General features: G+C 39.3%; 1 protein-coding gene across 2 annotated transcripts; it reads left to right on the forward strand.

Annotated features, from left to right (window-relative positions):
• The first annotated feature begins 324 nt into the window (after nucleotides 1-324).
• On the forward strand, nucleotides 325-14,206 carry LOC118419719 (mitochondrial ornithine transporter 1-like). 2 transcript variants are annotated; one of them, XM_035826247.1, is made up of 7 exons: nucleotides 325-492; nucleotides 5,804-5,964; nucleotides 6,386-6,644; nucleotides 8,917-9,054; nucleotides 11,253-11,425; nucleotides 12,172-12,330; nucleotides 13,078-14,206. In XM_035826247.1, exons 2-7 carry the CDS (start codon nucleotides 5,886-5,888, stop codon nucleotides 13,206-13,208), a joined length of 939 nt encoding a protein of 312 aa, XP_035682140.1. In that variant the 5' UTR covers nucleotides 325-492; nucleotides 5,804-5,885; the 3' UTR covers nucleotides 13,209-14,206. The 2 variants fall into 2 exon arrangements, with proteins under 2 accessions (XP_035682140.1, XP_035682141.1); XM_035826248.1 differs by lacking the exon at nucleotides 325-492 and adding an exon at nucleotides 645-738.
• Nucleotides 14,207-16,304: the final 2,098 nt, after the last annotated feature.

Here is a 16,304-nt window from a genome sequence, read left to right on the forward strand (position 1 = left end):
TCCTAGCAAAAAGAACATTAACCAGGGCGCGAAATACTTATTTTTCTGCCTGCAGGTAACATTGAAAATTACCTGCAACACTCTTAATTCAGGAAGTATGGATCATACAAGAATTATTCAGCAACCATTGCTATTTTTATTCTTTATAGGTGATAACACATGATGGTGGTAACGCAGCCATTTGATTTCATTCTCGCAGCCGTTTGAGTTAGAAATAACGTTAGACAAATCAGACAACTCCGTTTAGCATCTGCTCGGAGACACCGGAGATGGAAAGACCGCATGATCGCGTCCTCAGAGCTCAACCAATCAGAGTGCTGAACGGAATGACAGGTGGCAGGCAGGGTTTCCCAATTGTGACGTCATGGGGTCACCCCGAGTTCATTTCGTTCTCACCTCTGTACATACGTTTGTAAGTCACAACTAAGATGTCATGTTTCGCCAACAGCAAGTATTTCATCGAACTGATCGTCTATCGACAGGTTTCATCAGGTTAGTGTGATAGCTCAGAATAGTTTAGCTGCAATTTGGTAGCTTCCTACTTAGCATTTTACGTGATTTATGGTTCTTAAGGGGGAGGGGGGCGATTGGCCGGGCATTGCATCATGCACCCGGTACCCGGCGCGGCACAAACCGGCTGATAGTGATACCCTTCCCAGGCCAGATATTTCGAGTCGCTGATGATGAGGTCATAGAAGTGGTTCTCTATGGTATCATTGATTCTCGTGGCTTGCAAAGGTATGGAACATTCATATTCTTTTAACAGATTTTGATGACAAATACTAGAATTTAAGAAAAAGGGGTGTTTTAATACTAGTTTCTTGATTTCTGTAAAGGTAGATCGAGTGGAGTAGAACAGAGCAGAGTAGAGTAGCATAATTTAATAATGGCTAGCCTGTGGTTGCATAAGCACGAGAGTGAGATTCAAGTTCATGCACTTCTTGTGCAGTGAATGGTTTATTAACATATGCAGTATTGGTTGATGGAATGTTATTGATAAAGAAAAGAAAAGAAAAGGAAGGGAATTGGGGAAACCTAGTCCTATGTCCCCTAGGAATCATCAGTGGGATCCTTGATGAGATAATCATAATTGACAAAATTACTGCCTCTTAACCAATGCCATTGATATATGATATATAATTGTGTCTTTAAGTCTAAATGAATTAAGGAAAACTTGCAATCAAATTGGTTTGACTTTGTCAGTAATCCAGGTCAAACTCAAAGGAACCCTGAAATGTATTTAGACCAAATTTGCATGTCATAGATTGATTACAACATCTCCCCACTCCCCCAGTGAGGCTAGCCTAGTGGATACCAGACCCTAGCCCGATCTCAAAAATATCTATCGTGTGGGGATGGATATTTTTGACATTGGCTTTGGTCTGGTATCCAGGCTACATTGACTGAGGTCCCCATAGGGTCACGGGCAAACTGGGGCAAAGGTAACAGACATGCTGCAGGCTTCAAGGCCTCACATTTTTGGAGTCTAGACTTTTTTCTACTGATATTCTCTTGCAATAGAGGTGTTAGATAAAACTATCAGCTATGAACACTTAGTGACTTCACTTGTGTGTCAATTTTTATTCTATTCTGTTTTCACAATGAATTTCACTTAAACATTTTGATTGCATCATGTATCTGTCATATAATCAATAATTTGGAAACACATTCTCCTGCTGTTCCAACTATTCAAATTCTAACCAAATTTAAGATTAACATGATTTGGAGAGACAAATTTTCTCAAGATGGATAATCACCCAGTGTGGATGGTGTGCTATGTTCTCCCTCTGGATGTATATATATCATGATATATATATATATAGGCCTGCCAACATACAAATTCAGTGTTCATATATAGAGAGAACTTGGCACCACCCCTTTTCTCCCTGCTGGTCACAAGGGGTGTATCACGTGCATGCTGCAGGTGTTACCTTTTGTTGGCCAGTTCTATTTGCACCTGTTAGTGATAGGTCTATATAACTGTCAAATGTAGCACTGTGGTAAACACTTCAAAAGGTACACACGTCTATGCACCCTTAAAGGAAAGCATCAGAAAATCTTCAATTCATTATTTTCCAGTAGTTTACTCATTAAAAAGTTGATTTACGTCAATTTTTACATTAATCCGCCCAATATGACCCTGTAGACACGTTTGAACTTCGCGCTCTCCTCCCCTCTCCCGCCGCGCTGGACGATGACGTAATGGCCTCGTTCTGATTGCCTGCGCGCTGACGTCACAAATCAGAATTGAAACTTCTGGCCATGCCAGCCATTTTGCTCGGTGAACCTCGGTCCCTTCGGCGGGAAATCACACCGCCATTCTGGAAGCCAGTCCGTTGTTGTTGACAATTAACTTCGTGGACCTGTAAGTCGCGTTGTGAGCTGTCTACGAAGCCATAGTCCCCGGGAGACTGAACATGAATTAGCTTGTCTGCAGCGGGTGAACCGCGCGGCGACGGGACGAAATCAAAACAATGGTTTTTGGGGAGGTTCACGCACCGTGCCATTCTGGACTATTACAAGAGCGAGTTCGGGTCAGTTCTTACCTTCTCCTTTCCGAACAGCACAGTGATAATTACACGTAAGCTTCCACGACTTTTGGTTGAATTCACAGTTGTAGACCTCGTTTGTTCTACTGACAACATACCCTTGATCGCTACATATCGAACAACCCCCTTTTCGCGCCGAAACAGATAGCACCACAACGATCGTGCGAGTTACGCCTCGCCTCTCAATTTATTTTCTGTTTCTCGGGTAAATTATCTGGACTGGTCGGCTTTTCAATCATGTAGCTTTGGCGGAGATTGCTGGGGGTTCATTCAAAACAAATCACGGACTCTGAAACGAAGCCGACATTTCGCGCCATTCACAATGCCGGCCTGTGTTGTATGTAAAAACAACAATGCTGTATGTATGTTTCGGCGCGGAAGGGGGATCGTTCGATATGTAGCGATCAAGGGTATGTTGTCAGAGAATGATTTTTTTTAATGTCCCTGCCAGTTGGACAATTGTGAATTCAACCAAAATTCGTGGAAGCTTACGTGTAATTATCGCTGTGCTGTCCGGAAAGGAGAAGGTAAGAACTGACCCGAACTCGCTCTTGTAATAGTCCAGAATGGCACGGTGCGTGAACCTCCCCCACCACCATTGTTTTGATTTCGTTCCGTCGCCGCGCGGTTCACACGCAGGCAAGCTTATTATATTTCAGCCATCAGCCATACATAGTATGGTGAAATATATTGTATTCGTAATGTTTCTTTCTTTCTTTCTTTCTCCTGTCAAATCTTCAAAGTGATTCATCTCCGCCATTCTTGGACCGAATGACCTGAAATTTGGCACAAGGGTAGAGTGGGCCAATACCCAAATGTGTTTTTTACATTTTTTTCATATCTGCTCCTTAAAAGATTTTATTAAGGTTTTATTGCAACTTTTGGACCAAAACTGTATAATTTGGCCCCCTGTACCATTGTATTACATCCAAATGACCTGAAATTTGGGACAGATGTGCCCTAGATACTTATTCAAAGGATCCATGTATAATATTTGGCATAAATCACTTCAAAATGGCTCTATAAGGAGGTTTTTGTGGGAGAGTTTTGGATATGTGAGGTTGAAGTGCCGAGGTCAACGACCTCTAGGTCATTCTGGTGTGTCAGGGCCACAGGTGTGCCAGGTAGATCCAATTGTCTACCTACCTTCCTAGTCCATAGACATCCAGGTGGTTGGGGGACAAGGTAAATCCAATTAATAATAATAAAGTAAAGTTTATTGCAAATTCATGCCCATTGGGCTAATTGCAAGAAAAGAATGACTAATTACATGAGATGAATAAATGTGGTCTGAATACATGTAGATAAACTAAATTCTAGCATACACATATTAAGTGGATGAATATACACACGATACATAATGGGGTACTAAGTCTACGTAACTATTACAGGGTTTGACTTCTACTATGTGACCCCGACGTGACCAGCCAATGAGGGAGCTGATTTTGCTGGAAGAGTCCATTGTTGGACAGGGGGTGTTTTTTTAAATTTACTTTTAGACTTTGGTGATTATGCCAATGCTCTTTTTAGCGGAAGTGTTTTTGCACTGAACCAATTGACATAAGATTACTACTGGGACAGTCCATTTTTACACATAGGGGGGATTTTTTAGACTTTCAGTTTTGGACATGGGTGATGATTCTGAATTCCATTTGTTGAATGGAAGTTGACCCCCACCTGAAGACTACACATGAGAAGGAATCGGCAGCCAATCAGCAAGCCTGGTGTTATCTGGAAGAGTCCATTCATGCACGGGGAACTTTATTAAAATTCAGTTTTGAACTGGGTTGCTTATTATACAAAAGGCCATGTACTGTGAGTATTTCTGGACTTGTCTATTGACAATTTTAAACAGGGTGTGCCGGGAGATTCCATTCTTCGATGAAGGGGGTATTTTTTTAAATTCATTTTGTGGACTTTGGTGATTATGTCCATGTCCTATTTTAGCTGATGTATTTTTGGATCGCTCCACTCTACATAGGGGTATAACAGGAAGAGTCGATTCTTGCACAGAGGTTTTTTTTAAATATGGTTTTGGACGGCTGATGATTCAAAATTCCATTTCTTAGCGGAAGTGTTATTGGAGTCGTCTATTTTACCTTTCTACATGGGGTGCACTTGAAGAGTCCATTCTTGAAGGGGTTTTTGTAAGATTCATTTTTGCTCATAAGTGTGATTAGTAGTTAGAAGTCATTTTAAGCAGAAGTGTTCCATTTTTGCACATAGGTGATTTTGAAACAGTCTATTGTTACATGAGGAGGGAGATGGCTGAAATATGCTGTATTTGCTCTCAAGCAAATGTCGGCCTTTCTAGTTCATGTTCAGTCTCCCGGGGACTATGGCTTCGTAGACAGCTCACAATGCGACTTACAGGTCCACGAAAGTAATTTTCAATGACAACAAACTGAACTCCAGAATGGCGGGGTGATTATTTACCGCTGAGAGGACCGAGGTTCACCGAGCAAAATGGCTGGCTAGAAGTTTCGGATCCGTGACGTCATACAATCTCAGACGATCAGAACGAGGCCATTACGTCATCGGCCAGCGCGGCGGGGAGAGGAGGAGAGCGCGAAGTTCAAACGTGTCTACAGGGTCATATTAGGCGGATCAATGTAAAAATTGACGTACATCAACTTTTTAATGAGTAAACTACTGGAAAATAAAGAATTGAAAATTTTCTGATGCTGTCCTTTAACAAAGCCACAGACAAACTGATGTAGAAGCCACAGACAAACTGATATATACATGTCTAGTATGTACCACTAAAAAAAAAACCCGTCTAGAACAAGATATCAAAACCAGAAGTTCTGCTTCAGTACCTTAGAAAGCCACAAGGAGGATCATCATCAAACTTGACCTTTGTTTTCCCCACCCCCACCCACCAACCCAAAAATTTCATAAGGATCCATCCACAGTTTCTAGAGTCATGCTGTCCCCAAACTGTCAGACACGCAGACAAACAAGCACAGCCTTCTTGACAAAGATAATATTGTTATCCTCTGTGAGTCCTTTGATGTAAAATTTGCATACGTTGCAGGTAAAGAGGTCAAAGGTTAGAGGAATTATTGTAGAAATACATTTTCCCACAGACATATGTACATGTGATGTGTTGTTCTCACAGTAGTGTGCCTCTGTCTACTGGTACTTCTCTCATTAGACGTGATATCTAAATTCTTGATTCTAGCTATTGGAAAACCTTTTTCTTAAAATGTATCTTTCATGTCATTACAATGATGTTCTCTGTTCTTTTCCAGTGATGTGTATTAGCTGACACTAGCTGTGTCCCTGCCATTTTGCTATCCCTTTGTGCTGTCTTACTGTACCATATAGAACAGCATGGAGAACGTGCCAGCAGCATTTCCAGCCACCAGCATCATGTGGCAGGGTTTCTCTGACTTCAGCGCAGGGGCCATGGGTAGGTTCTAGTCTGAACAATATCTGTCTTACAATAAGGGTGTAAAACCGGTGTTCTTCAACAGATCTTCTCAGTGTCACCGACAAAATGTAATGGAAGCTACTTAAAACTTCTGACTGTTTCCAAAATCATATCGAGTTTCTTGAGTAATTGCTATCTACCATGTCAAGTGTATTTTGGTGAAGTTTAAAATGGTTTGTGTCAACAGCAAAGGGATACTGGTAACCAAACATAGCACACACAAAGTTGGACAAAGCAATAAAAAAACACCACGATAACCTGAAATATTGAATTTTAGTTTTAAAACATTGGGTGAATTGTCTAAAACTACATTCTGATAATCTAAAAAAAATGGATACTTTGTCAATTTTCCTTTTTACTTCCCAAAATCATGACCATATCTCCTCCTCCAATCCCACAGGTGGCACAGCATGTGTTTTTGCGGGCCAACCGCTGGACACAGTCAAGGTTAAACTACAGACATTCCCTACAATGTACCGTGGTGCTATAGACTGCTTGGTACAGACTGTAAAAGAGGAAAGACTTCCTGGTCTCTACTCGGGAACGGTACCAGCGCTCGCCGCCAACATTGCAGAAAATGCCCTTTTGTTCGCCTTTTATGGACTTTGTCAAAAAGTGGTGCAGTACACCAGTGGTTTGGACAATGTCAACAACCTGAGGTAAGTGTCTGATCCATCTGGTCAAAGTTTCCTCTTTCCATCGTACCACAGCCATTAAACACTACCAACCAAGTTTTTGGCATAACTTTGTCGTACATTGTCAGCGTGACACAGCGTAACAGTAACACATACTAGTATATAATTCGCAGATGTTGAAATAAGTGCAATTTCTTCTACGTTAATTGTTACTGTAGCTCATGTACACCATATGAAGTTAAAGTGCAGAATCAATTTTATATGTCTACATACATGTTGCAATATGTTTGCACAAGGGGTTTAACCCTCTTGATTTGCACAGTGATGAAAGGTTTATTGGATTGACTCAAATGTTATAAGGACTGCAATTTCACTAGACAGAAATCCCGGAGGGACCATTTAGGCCCAATCTAGACACAGTTTTTACCAATATCTGTGGAGATGTCGGGAGGTATCTGGATCGTTGGGGTCAGGACACCAGTGGTGCTTGCAGTCATAAACTTTTTTTTTTTTTTTTTAATTTTTTAAATTTTCAAACTTTATTAACATTTACATAACAATACATTCACATAACAATCAGATAACATTATAATACATAAAAGTAGTTGTGATCAGACTGTATCACCTTACAAGGCTATTTCTATACTATTATTTACCCTGTTCTTAAAATACGCAAAGTTTGGTTTCATGTTTTTCACATAACATAGGTATATACAGTATTTCGCCAAGAGAATATAATATATAAGTGTGGCACTGGCAGTACGATGACAGCATACACCATACACAATCAAATTTTCATCCAGCACTATATCTTGGTTTTCGTAGCTCCTCCACCAAAGACAGAATTGCTTCCAAAAAATTTTAACCTCTTTGCAGTTCACAAATAAATGTACTATGGTATGTTTTTCCTTACAGTTATTGCATCGGTCGTTTTTTACTAGATTTGTTTTTTTTAACCAGCTGTTTGTAGGTAGGAAATGGTGAATTATCTTGTACTGAAAATATTGCAAATTGGTTTCTTTAGTGACAAAAAAGGCGGTAGTATAAACTTTCTCGATGTTGTCTTTGCCAATTTTACGTATGATTTCGTTTTCTCTAGTGGGTGGTACAACTTGTTTTTCTATAAGGGTATCGTATATCTGCTTACATGTTGTTGTGAGGGGATGGATTCTCTCCGTGTATTCAATGATATTTTTAGAGGCGCACTTTTTTCCATTGTTTTTTATATTATCTTTCCAATTTTTTGGTATTGCCGCTTTTATAGAATTGTAATTCAATATTTGTCTTGAATTCATGGTCAAACCATATAAATTGTGTAGGTCTTTGTTTGTAAGAAAAGATCCATCCTCGTACAACAAATCATTCAGATAGATAATTCCGGCATCTATCCAGATTTTGTAATATATCGGTGCATTCTTTACTAAAATAAATCTATTGTTCCACAAAACTTGCGAACATATTTGTCTGTGTGTTTTGGGTTCGTATCCCATCACTTCTTCCCATGCAACTAAAACATCTTTGTAAAATAGGGGCATGTCGTTAAGATCTAACTGAGAAGTAGCGTAATTGCATCGGAAAATCAAGAAACCTCCCCATCTTGCAAACAAGTACTCTTTTTCTTTTGATGGGTCCATTACAAATCTTTTAATCCATATGGCTTTTAAGGCCTTGTTCATTACATTAAAATCGATCATTTTAAGTCCACCTTGACATTTTTTGCCAATCAGAGTTTTCATTTTTACTTTTGGAGGTTTCTCTCGCCAGATATACTTGAATATGTATTCGTTTACTTGTTGTCATAAACAGTTATATATATATATCGTTTACTTGCAGTCATAAACAGTTATATAGCCTAATGAGCCTGCGTTAAATGCTAATGAGCCCTCCCGAAGTCGTGACGCATCTACATGCATGCGGAAGTTGTCGGGACCCCTGCTAAGCTATAGGGGACCCCTGCAAACTATCGATAGAATGCTCCGGACCTTTCGGGAGAAATTTTGCCGATATCTTAATGGCGATATTGTAGTTCCATCTAGACGCTGAAAAAAAGCTGTCTGCGAGAGGTTGTCGGCTCGCAGATATCGGGAAAAACTGTGTCTAGATTGTGCCTAAAAATTGGATTTAATTTTAAGTGAGCCTTGATTTTATAACTGGAATAAGATTCACAATGTTAAAAGCTGGCTTAAAAGACAGCAAAACATGCAAAACATGGTGCTTAAGGTGTGATACATGTATTTGCAATATGTCAAGAATTGAAAAGTTGGTGATGAAGCTCTTATGTGTTGTTTGTTTGCAGTGCTCTACAGAGTGCTACAGCAGGATCTATGGCAGCGTTCTTCTCATCCATTGGACTCTGTCCAACAGAGCTAGTCAAGTGTCGTCTGCAGGCCATCAAAGAGATGGCAGCTGAGGGGAGAGTGGCAACAGCAAACATGTAAGAATTGAACAGTGTGATATATGGGTGTGGGGAGGGGGGCATTGACTGGACAGTTGGGGGTTGAGTCTCATATAAGCTTCAAGTTCAAAATCTCCCCCACGTACTCAAACACACATAGACACATGTATAAACACACACACACACACACTCACAATAAGTCCAGACAAAATTATACCATTTTAGAATGCCATCAACCTTTTGATAGTACATTGTATTGAAATTCATTGCTTCATTGCTCACAGTATACACTAGTATATGTAACATGTGTAGCTTATTTAGCACCAGTAACTGTTTAACATGTTAGACTAACACGCATGCGTATATTCAGTTTCAGTTTATTTATTTATCCAGGAAAATACATCGCCTTCTGGCGTTTTTCAATACCTCCTGGGAGGCCGGGAGACCCCAACATAAATTAACACAAAATCACAACAACTGAATCAAAATTGACATCAAAGGTCAAACTTAAATAACTAAACGTCAGGTGTCAACTATTTACAATACAAATAACTCAGGATAACTTAATATAATAATGGTAATGATAATAACAATAATAACACATTCAGGCAGTGGATCAACTTAAAATCAAAGTAACGAAAAGTGGAATTTGCATATCAATGTGTCGCTGGTCGGGCAGTGTTTGTTTCAAAGTTGATTTGCAAATGAAAAATAACAGAAGAGAACATAAATGTCAGTCTTAGCATCAAAACATAATACAGAAATCAAACAAAAGAATCCACTGTGATATGACAGGAACTAAAGTTAAAATATATACATTCAGAATCCTTAGTCCTGGTCATACAATCGTTTAAACTGTGACAGTGTCCTCGCAGATCTTAATTGGGACGACAGGGAATTCCAGAGCACCGCCCCTGAGTATGAAAAAGCTTTCTTTCTATATTCAGATTTAGCTTTAGGCAGCAGGAGTCCACCTTGTGATCTAAGACGGGTATTATGTGTGTGTATTTCTGAGAGTTGGGAGAACAATGCAGTAAGATGGGGAGGGGTCATGCCGTTAAGTGCCTTGAAAACGAGCGTTGCCTTACTTCTTTTATGTACATCAACTATTTGGACCCATCCAAGACTACGTAAGACATTTGATGTAGAAGTATGGCGATCGTACCCCATGATCACGCGACCAGCTCTAGTTTGGAGTTTCTGTAGTTTATCCAGACTTCCTTTACCCCCTTGATCCCAGACAGTGCTGCAATACTGTATGTGTGGGAGAAATAGGGCTTTGTAAATTGTGAGCAGCGCCTCTCTATCCAGGTAGTGTTTAAGGTACTTCATTATTCCGATTATTTGAGCTAGCTTCTTGTTAAGATGATCACAGTGATCATGCCACTTTAACATGTTGTCAATAATGACTCCAAGATACTTGAATTTATCAACTTGGTCAAGAGTAGTGCCAGCTAAAGTAATATCTAATTCAGTGTTAATGTCGTTTGCTCTTGACGAACCCACTAACATCGTTTTACATTTCGTGGGGTTTAACGACAATTTGTTAGCCGCAAACCACTGGGAAAGTCTGGCTGAGTCGCTCTGGATGGCCTGCTCAATTGCCTGTACATTGCGTGCCGCGAAGTAAATTATCGTATCGTCGGCATACAGTGCAATCTTACAGAGTTGCATGCAATTTGGTAAGTCATTCACATATATAATAAACAGAAGTGGGCCTAATATTGACCCTTGAGGGACTCCACAGGTTACGTGACGTAGGTTATATGACGTAGCAAGAGACGCCCAAGAGAGACCCTGCACAGATAAGACGTCTGTGCAGAGACCTGAAGAATAAACAGCTTGAAAGTGCATACTGGCCTGGTGTCATCCTGATGGATTCCTACCTAGAGGTAGAAGGACGGTCCGAGAACAGATAGGACGTGTCGCAGTATACACTTACTGTTTCATGCCAAACTTACTATTGACTTCCATTTGCTTCTACAAACTGCACAAGAAGACCACTTAGGGCACACATAAAATCTGGTCTATGTGGACAGGTGGTCATTATCTATGATTCTTTTAAGAATCATTTATCAACCACCTGTCCATTAAAATGGATTAAATGCATTAAAATGATTGTGTCAATGGGGAAAACTATCTAAGAGACCACAAAAAAGTGGTCCTATTTTCCAGCTGGTCCTTATGTAGATGTGGTAACTAATACAGGTTTGACTGTGTTCTTTGCCCATCTATAGTGGACCATGGGGAATGACCAAACAGATCGTACGGCAGGAGGGATTCCGAGGCCTGTTCCAGGGGATGACCAGCACCTGGGCACGAGAAATGCCCGGATATTTTTTCTTCTTCGGAGGCTACGAGCTGAGCAGAAAGCTGCTGACCCCTGCCGGCAAGACTAAGGATGATCTTGGTTAGCATGAATGTCATATATACAATGTATGTGCACTACTGTAACAGTGCTATACAAGAGTGCATTGTTTATTTATTTATCCATTAAGTTTCTCCAAATACAGTGGAAAGTATGGCAGAACAGGTGTTTCTTGTTAGCAAGGCTGCCATATTATTGGCTTAAAACCAACTATATATCAAATAATGCTAAGTATGTTGTACTAAACCACCTTGCTGGCTCATACCTTTAAGGATGCTGTGATGCAAAACATGTACAGAAAAATTCTGGTGCTTTTATACTGTATGCTGTAAATGCATTTACTTTTGTGGTGGTTTGATATCACAGTAGATCTAGAAGGTAAAAGGTTTTTTTTGCAATGTTTGAAGTTTACAGATGAAACTATCCTGTAATGCAGTAGAATCATAAATTAACTCGGCGTTATCAATATCAATTTGAGATAAGAGGTCACACAAAAACTACAAAAGTTAAACGGTTGCAAAAGTTTCAGATTTACAACAACATTATGTCAGTTTGAATTTTCAACATATATAGAATGAGGTTTCAAATCCAGCACCTCAGAACTATTCTAGCCTGTGTTTACACAATCTCTCACTAGCGTTAATGACCCCCTACCCTGGAGGTGGCAACTTTAAGGCCGGCCGCAGCTTTAAGGAGCACAGGTTTAGTCAGGCTAACAAAATTCTAACTGCAATATTGAGGTCAACTTTTATCCATCGATATTGACACCTGCACCTTCCCATGTCCAGGACCAATGCGGCTGATACTGTGTGGCGGAGTAGCAGGGTCGTGTCTGTGGGCCTCCATATACCCCATAGATGTGGTCAAGTCTCGTATCCAGGTGTACTCCCTGGCAGGCAGGCAGGCAGGATTCATGGCTGTCTTCTTAAAGATCCTCAGGAACGAAGGTCAGATTCGTTTTTTTTTTTTTTTGTTTGTATATTTTGCATAACTGTTAAATCACCTTTAGGTGTAACACACCAGCTTTGTTAATTTAAAAGTATAAGCTGCGTAAGGCTGGACTTTAAAGTTCATTCCTCTCACACCAAGATGGATCCTACTCTTTTTCTGGTGGGATCTTTAATGCTTGAGGCGTGCTGTCCTCAAACATATAGGACCTCTAGCTTTCTATCACATCCAAGAGGCCCTCCCTACTCATCTTTACCTGAGCCAAATACAGTAGGTGCCTTTCACCTTTAGCTTCTTTGTCAATAACTCTCACCTTTAGATTCTTTGTCAGTAACTCTACCCGCAAGACCATATTGAATCATTCTCAAAGCTTCAAAACGTCATTGTTTTCTAACACCATCGCTAGCTTAGTAGCACAAATTTGGTGCCACAGGGCTATCTAAAAAGTGAGGTTAAGCAATGTTTACCTGTTCACAAGGCCAATACATTTTGTGGGTTGTAATTAACCAGAGCATTGTAAAGAGGTTATTGACAGTACTGTTCAAACAATGCTCAACTAAGTATAACTGTGATACTGTAACAGCAAACACTTGGGTTGCCAAATCTTGTTTAACCTTTTTCAGCACCCTACTAGTACAGGCGTATTTCAGATAAAGGTTTGTGTTCATTAGATGGGAACCTCATTAATTGTTGATGGTTTAGCCATGCCCATATTTGGTGTTCATACAAACCTTTGTCTCCCACAGGTGTTCGTGCCTTGTTCAGTGGGATAGGACCATGTCTCATACGGACGTTCCCTGCCAATGGTGCTCTGTTCATTGCCTACGAGTACTCAAGGAAATCCCTGTTACAGATCGGAGAAAGCTTTGGATTGTAGTAAAACTGTGGAAATTGTGCGACAACTCAGTTGTCAATCAAGATTGAGATTTGTGGACTTTTGTGTATGATTTTTAAATGGATGAACTGGTCACTGAGTGTTACATATTCAGAGCACAACACTGGGGTGTATAAGGATGTCAGCAATGTGTATTTGATACTTTGCAAAATGCACAGATTTTGTATACAATGTATTTGGAGGGATTCTTTTTTTTTTATCACAATGATAAGTGCCTACCTGTTATTTGGAAATATCATGATGCAGGGAAGAAGATAGTAGACTATTAAGGACAGTACTAAGTCTTAAACCAAATTAAGCATCATCAGAAAACTGAAAAGATGCCACCAATGTGCATCATCTCTTGGATGCAATTTTTGCTTATCTTTTATAGCTGAATTGACCTTTCATCCAAGTTAATTTTCCATAATATAACTTTTGAAAAATTAATATTCAACTAGACGTTTGAAGCTACCATTTACGGTATTATTGTTTCTAACATAATGAAGTCAAATGTTGTACCTGAAATGAAAGAAAGCAGTGAGCAAATATATGGTGCTACACTGGTGACCTAGTTTTATTATTTTTCATTGGAACATATTTATTTTTCAAATTTAATGTCACAAAAATGAATGATTTACTAAAAAAACTAATGGTACCTGTATTGGTGTCTGTTTTAGATCTAAGACAAAAAAGATAAATAAGCGATCGATAGTGTGAAAAAATGAATATGATTGTGGAGCTTTGTGGAAGGAAATATACTGAAGTTGTTGTCATTGCTACGAAGTATGGCTGTGATTTATCATTGGCAAGTGTATAGATTGAGGTAAACTATGGTTTTTACTTCAACCAGTATACATTTGTATATTGTCTATATTTGTCTATAATCCTCTTGTACGTAATAGCTTAACCAAATAAACACTTTAAATGTTATTCAATTATTTCTAAGCAAAGGTACCCTAAGATATGCAAAAATGAACAATAAAGTTATATGGTATGTATTTCTGAGGTATTCTCTCATACCTGTGATACAAATTCCTTCCCTGGGGCAAACCAGTGGTAACAGATTTTAGCTACTACTTGGTATGTTTGAGATTTTATCATATCAAGTCCACATGCAGTCTTTTAAGTTATACTGGCAATACCACTCCAAACCTACATGTCTATTGCGTATGATTTATACTTTTGTCGCGTGACCAGGTGTCTGCATACAATCTTAGGATAACCAACTTAGGTAAACCTCAATTCATAATAATCATAGAATAGACAGTTGGAAGGTGCTGACAAGCTCTCTGAAGTTTGACTACTAGGACATCATATGCTGTTCTGCCAAGGTTGTGGCTACTCTCACCTCTCAAATAGAAGTACCCCCTGGAATAAAAGTACCCCCCGGACAAATCTTCAAAATTTAATAAAAGTACCCCCTGGAATAAAAGTACCCCCCGGAAAAATACAAAATTGACATGTAAACTGTGCCCATGCTACTTCAGTCATAAGCAGGTAGGCTCTTTTTATTCATTTATGCCTGAGTACCATATCAGTTAATTGTATAAATAATGAACAGAATAATTCCTATGTTATTGCACATATTTTCTTTATCTGAGTGTCACAACATCAACAAAGATTACAATAAAAGTAAAAAATGAATGAAAATAAAAATTGAAGAAATAAAAACAGAACTTTATTTTATAATCATTGTTACAAAATAACATTTTGAAGAAACATTCCAACTTAGTAGAATACCATATTTTATTCACCACTTGTGCTATTTTCAATGTTGCAGAAACCAAGGAGATCATAGACACTGCCCCCTATTAAAAGATAACGGTACTGCAGAAAATATTCATTCTCTCGCGCATTACCGCGAGATTCGGCGTGAGTTGATAAATCCAACATGGCGGATGTTTTCGAGCCGATTGAACGCTGTGCTTTATTTTGGAAGGATTTTTTTGTTGCTGGAACATTAAAACAAGTTGACTACGGGTGAAAAATAGTGGAAAAGTATTGGTAACTTTTTAGTTTGTTTGGTTGGTGGTTAATTTCTGTGTTTTGATAGAGAATTTACGGATCTGAGTGACTGTGTGTGTAGCATGTGTTTGAGCTCGGCCTATAGACCTTGATGTTTGGCAATGTTTTCGTCTTTGTTCAGCGCAAATTTCAAGATTTTTGGAAGGTTAAATATGGTCTAAAACAAAAAGGATATATGTGAGTGCAGTACCGAATCACTTATTTTTGGACATGAACCGAAAAGTTTTTGCAAATCCAGCACCGATCCGGTGTACCGGTACGCATCCCTAGTTAGGATGTTTGGGTCATACCGCTAGCGGCAGGGAAATCCGCGCTGCCTCGTCCGAAAAATAGTGAATTTTAAGCAAAAATACAGCGGAAATATGGGCAGAAAATACCAAAGTTTCCATATTTTTGGGGTCCCTGGTTAGTAAAGAAAGCCCCAATTTGAAAAAAAAATAAACGTACCGTCTAAAATAAGGACGTACCGAGTGGATTTTGAGGCGGAAAAAAATAAACGTACCGGTACGTTTATTTGAGAGGTGAGAGTATGGTTATCATCAATGTGGACTGGCTCAGTGGTTGGTTTGCTTTTAGCATATCACTTAATCGTCTTCATTTTGCTAACATGTACGCAAGGAAGGCTTAGGAAATTACTAGTACCACTTCTCAGTGAGACATATACACAAGCACAATTGTTCCCTGGAATATGGATAAACTGTATAGCAATAAATACGCTTCAGCACACATCATTTGTATTCTATTCTGTTGCCTTACTTGACATTAGATCTATCTTTCTAGAAAAGGAAATACAAAAATATATATTAGCACCGATGCACTGTGAAGTGCAATTTACTTCTTCAATAAAGCGTTGCCACAGTACAATTAATAATGCATCTCTGACGTACATTAAACTGTATAATAGTGATATGTGCCCTTTGTATTTTTAGGTGAGCTACAGTTTTGTTTTGTTTTAACACTAACTTGAGAGTAGATAGATGTATTGTTGTGACCAGGGTTCATACTCAGGGAGGGGGCATATGGAAGGGGAGGCTCTGTGTCGTGAAGAAAGATGGAGGTGGGTCTGGGGTA

This window comes from Branchiostoma floridae, chromosome 7, assembly GCF_000003815.2.
Source record: "Branchiostoma floridae strain S238N-H82 chromosome 7, Bfl_VNyyK, whole genome shotgun sequence".
Lineage (NCBI taxonomy): Eukaryota > Metazoa > Chordata > Leptocardii > Amphioxiformes > Branchiostomatidae > Branchiostoma > Branchiostoma floridae.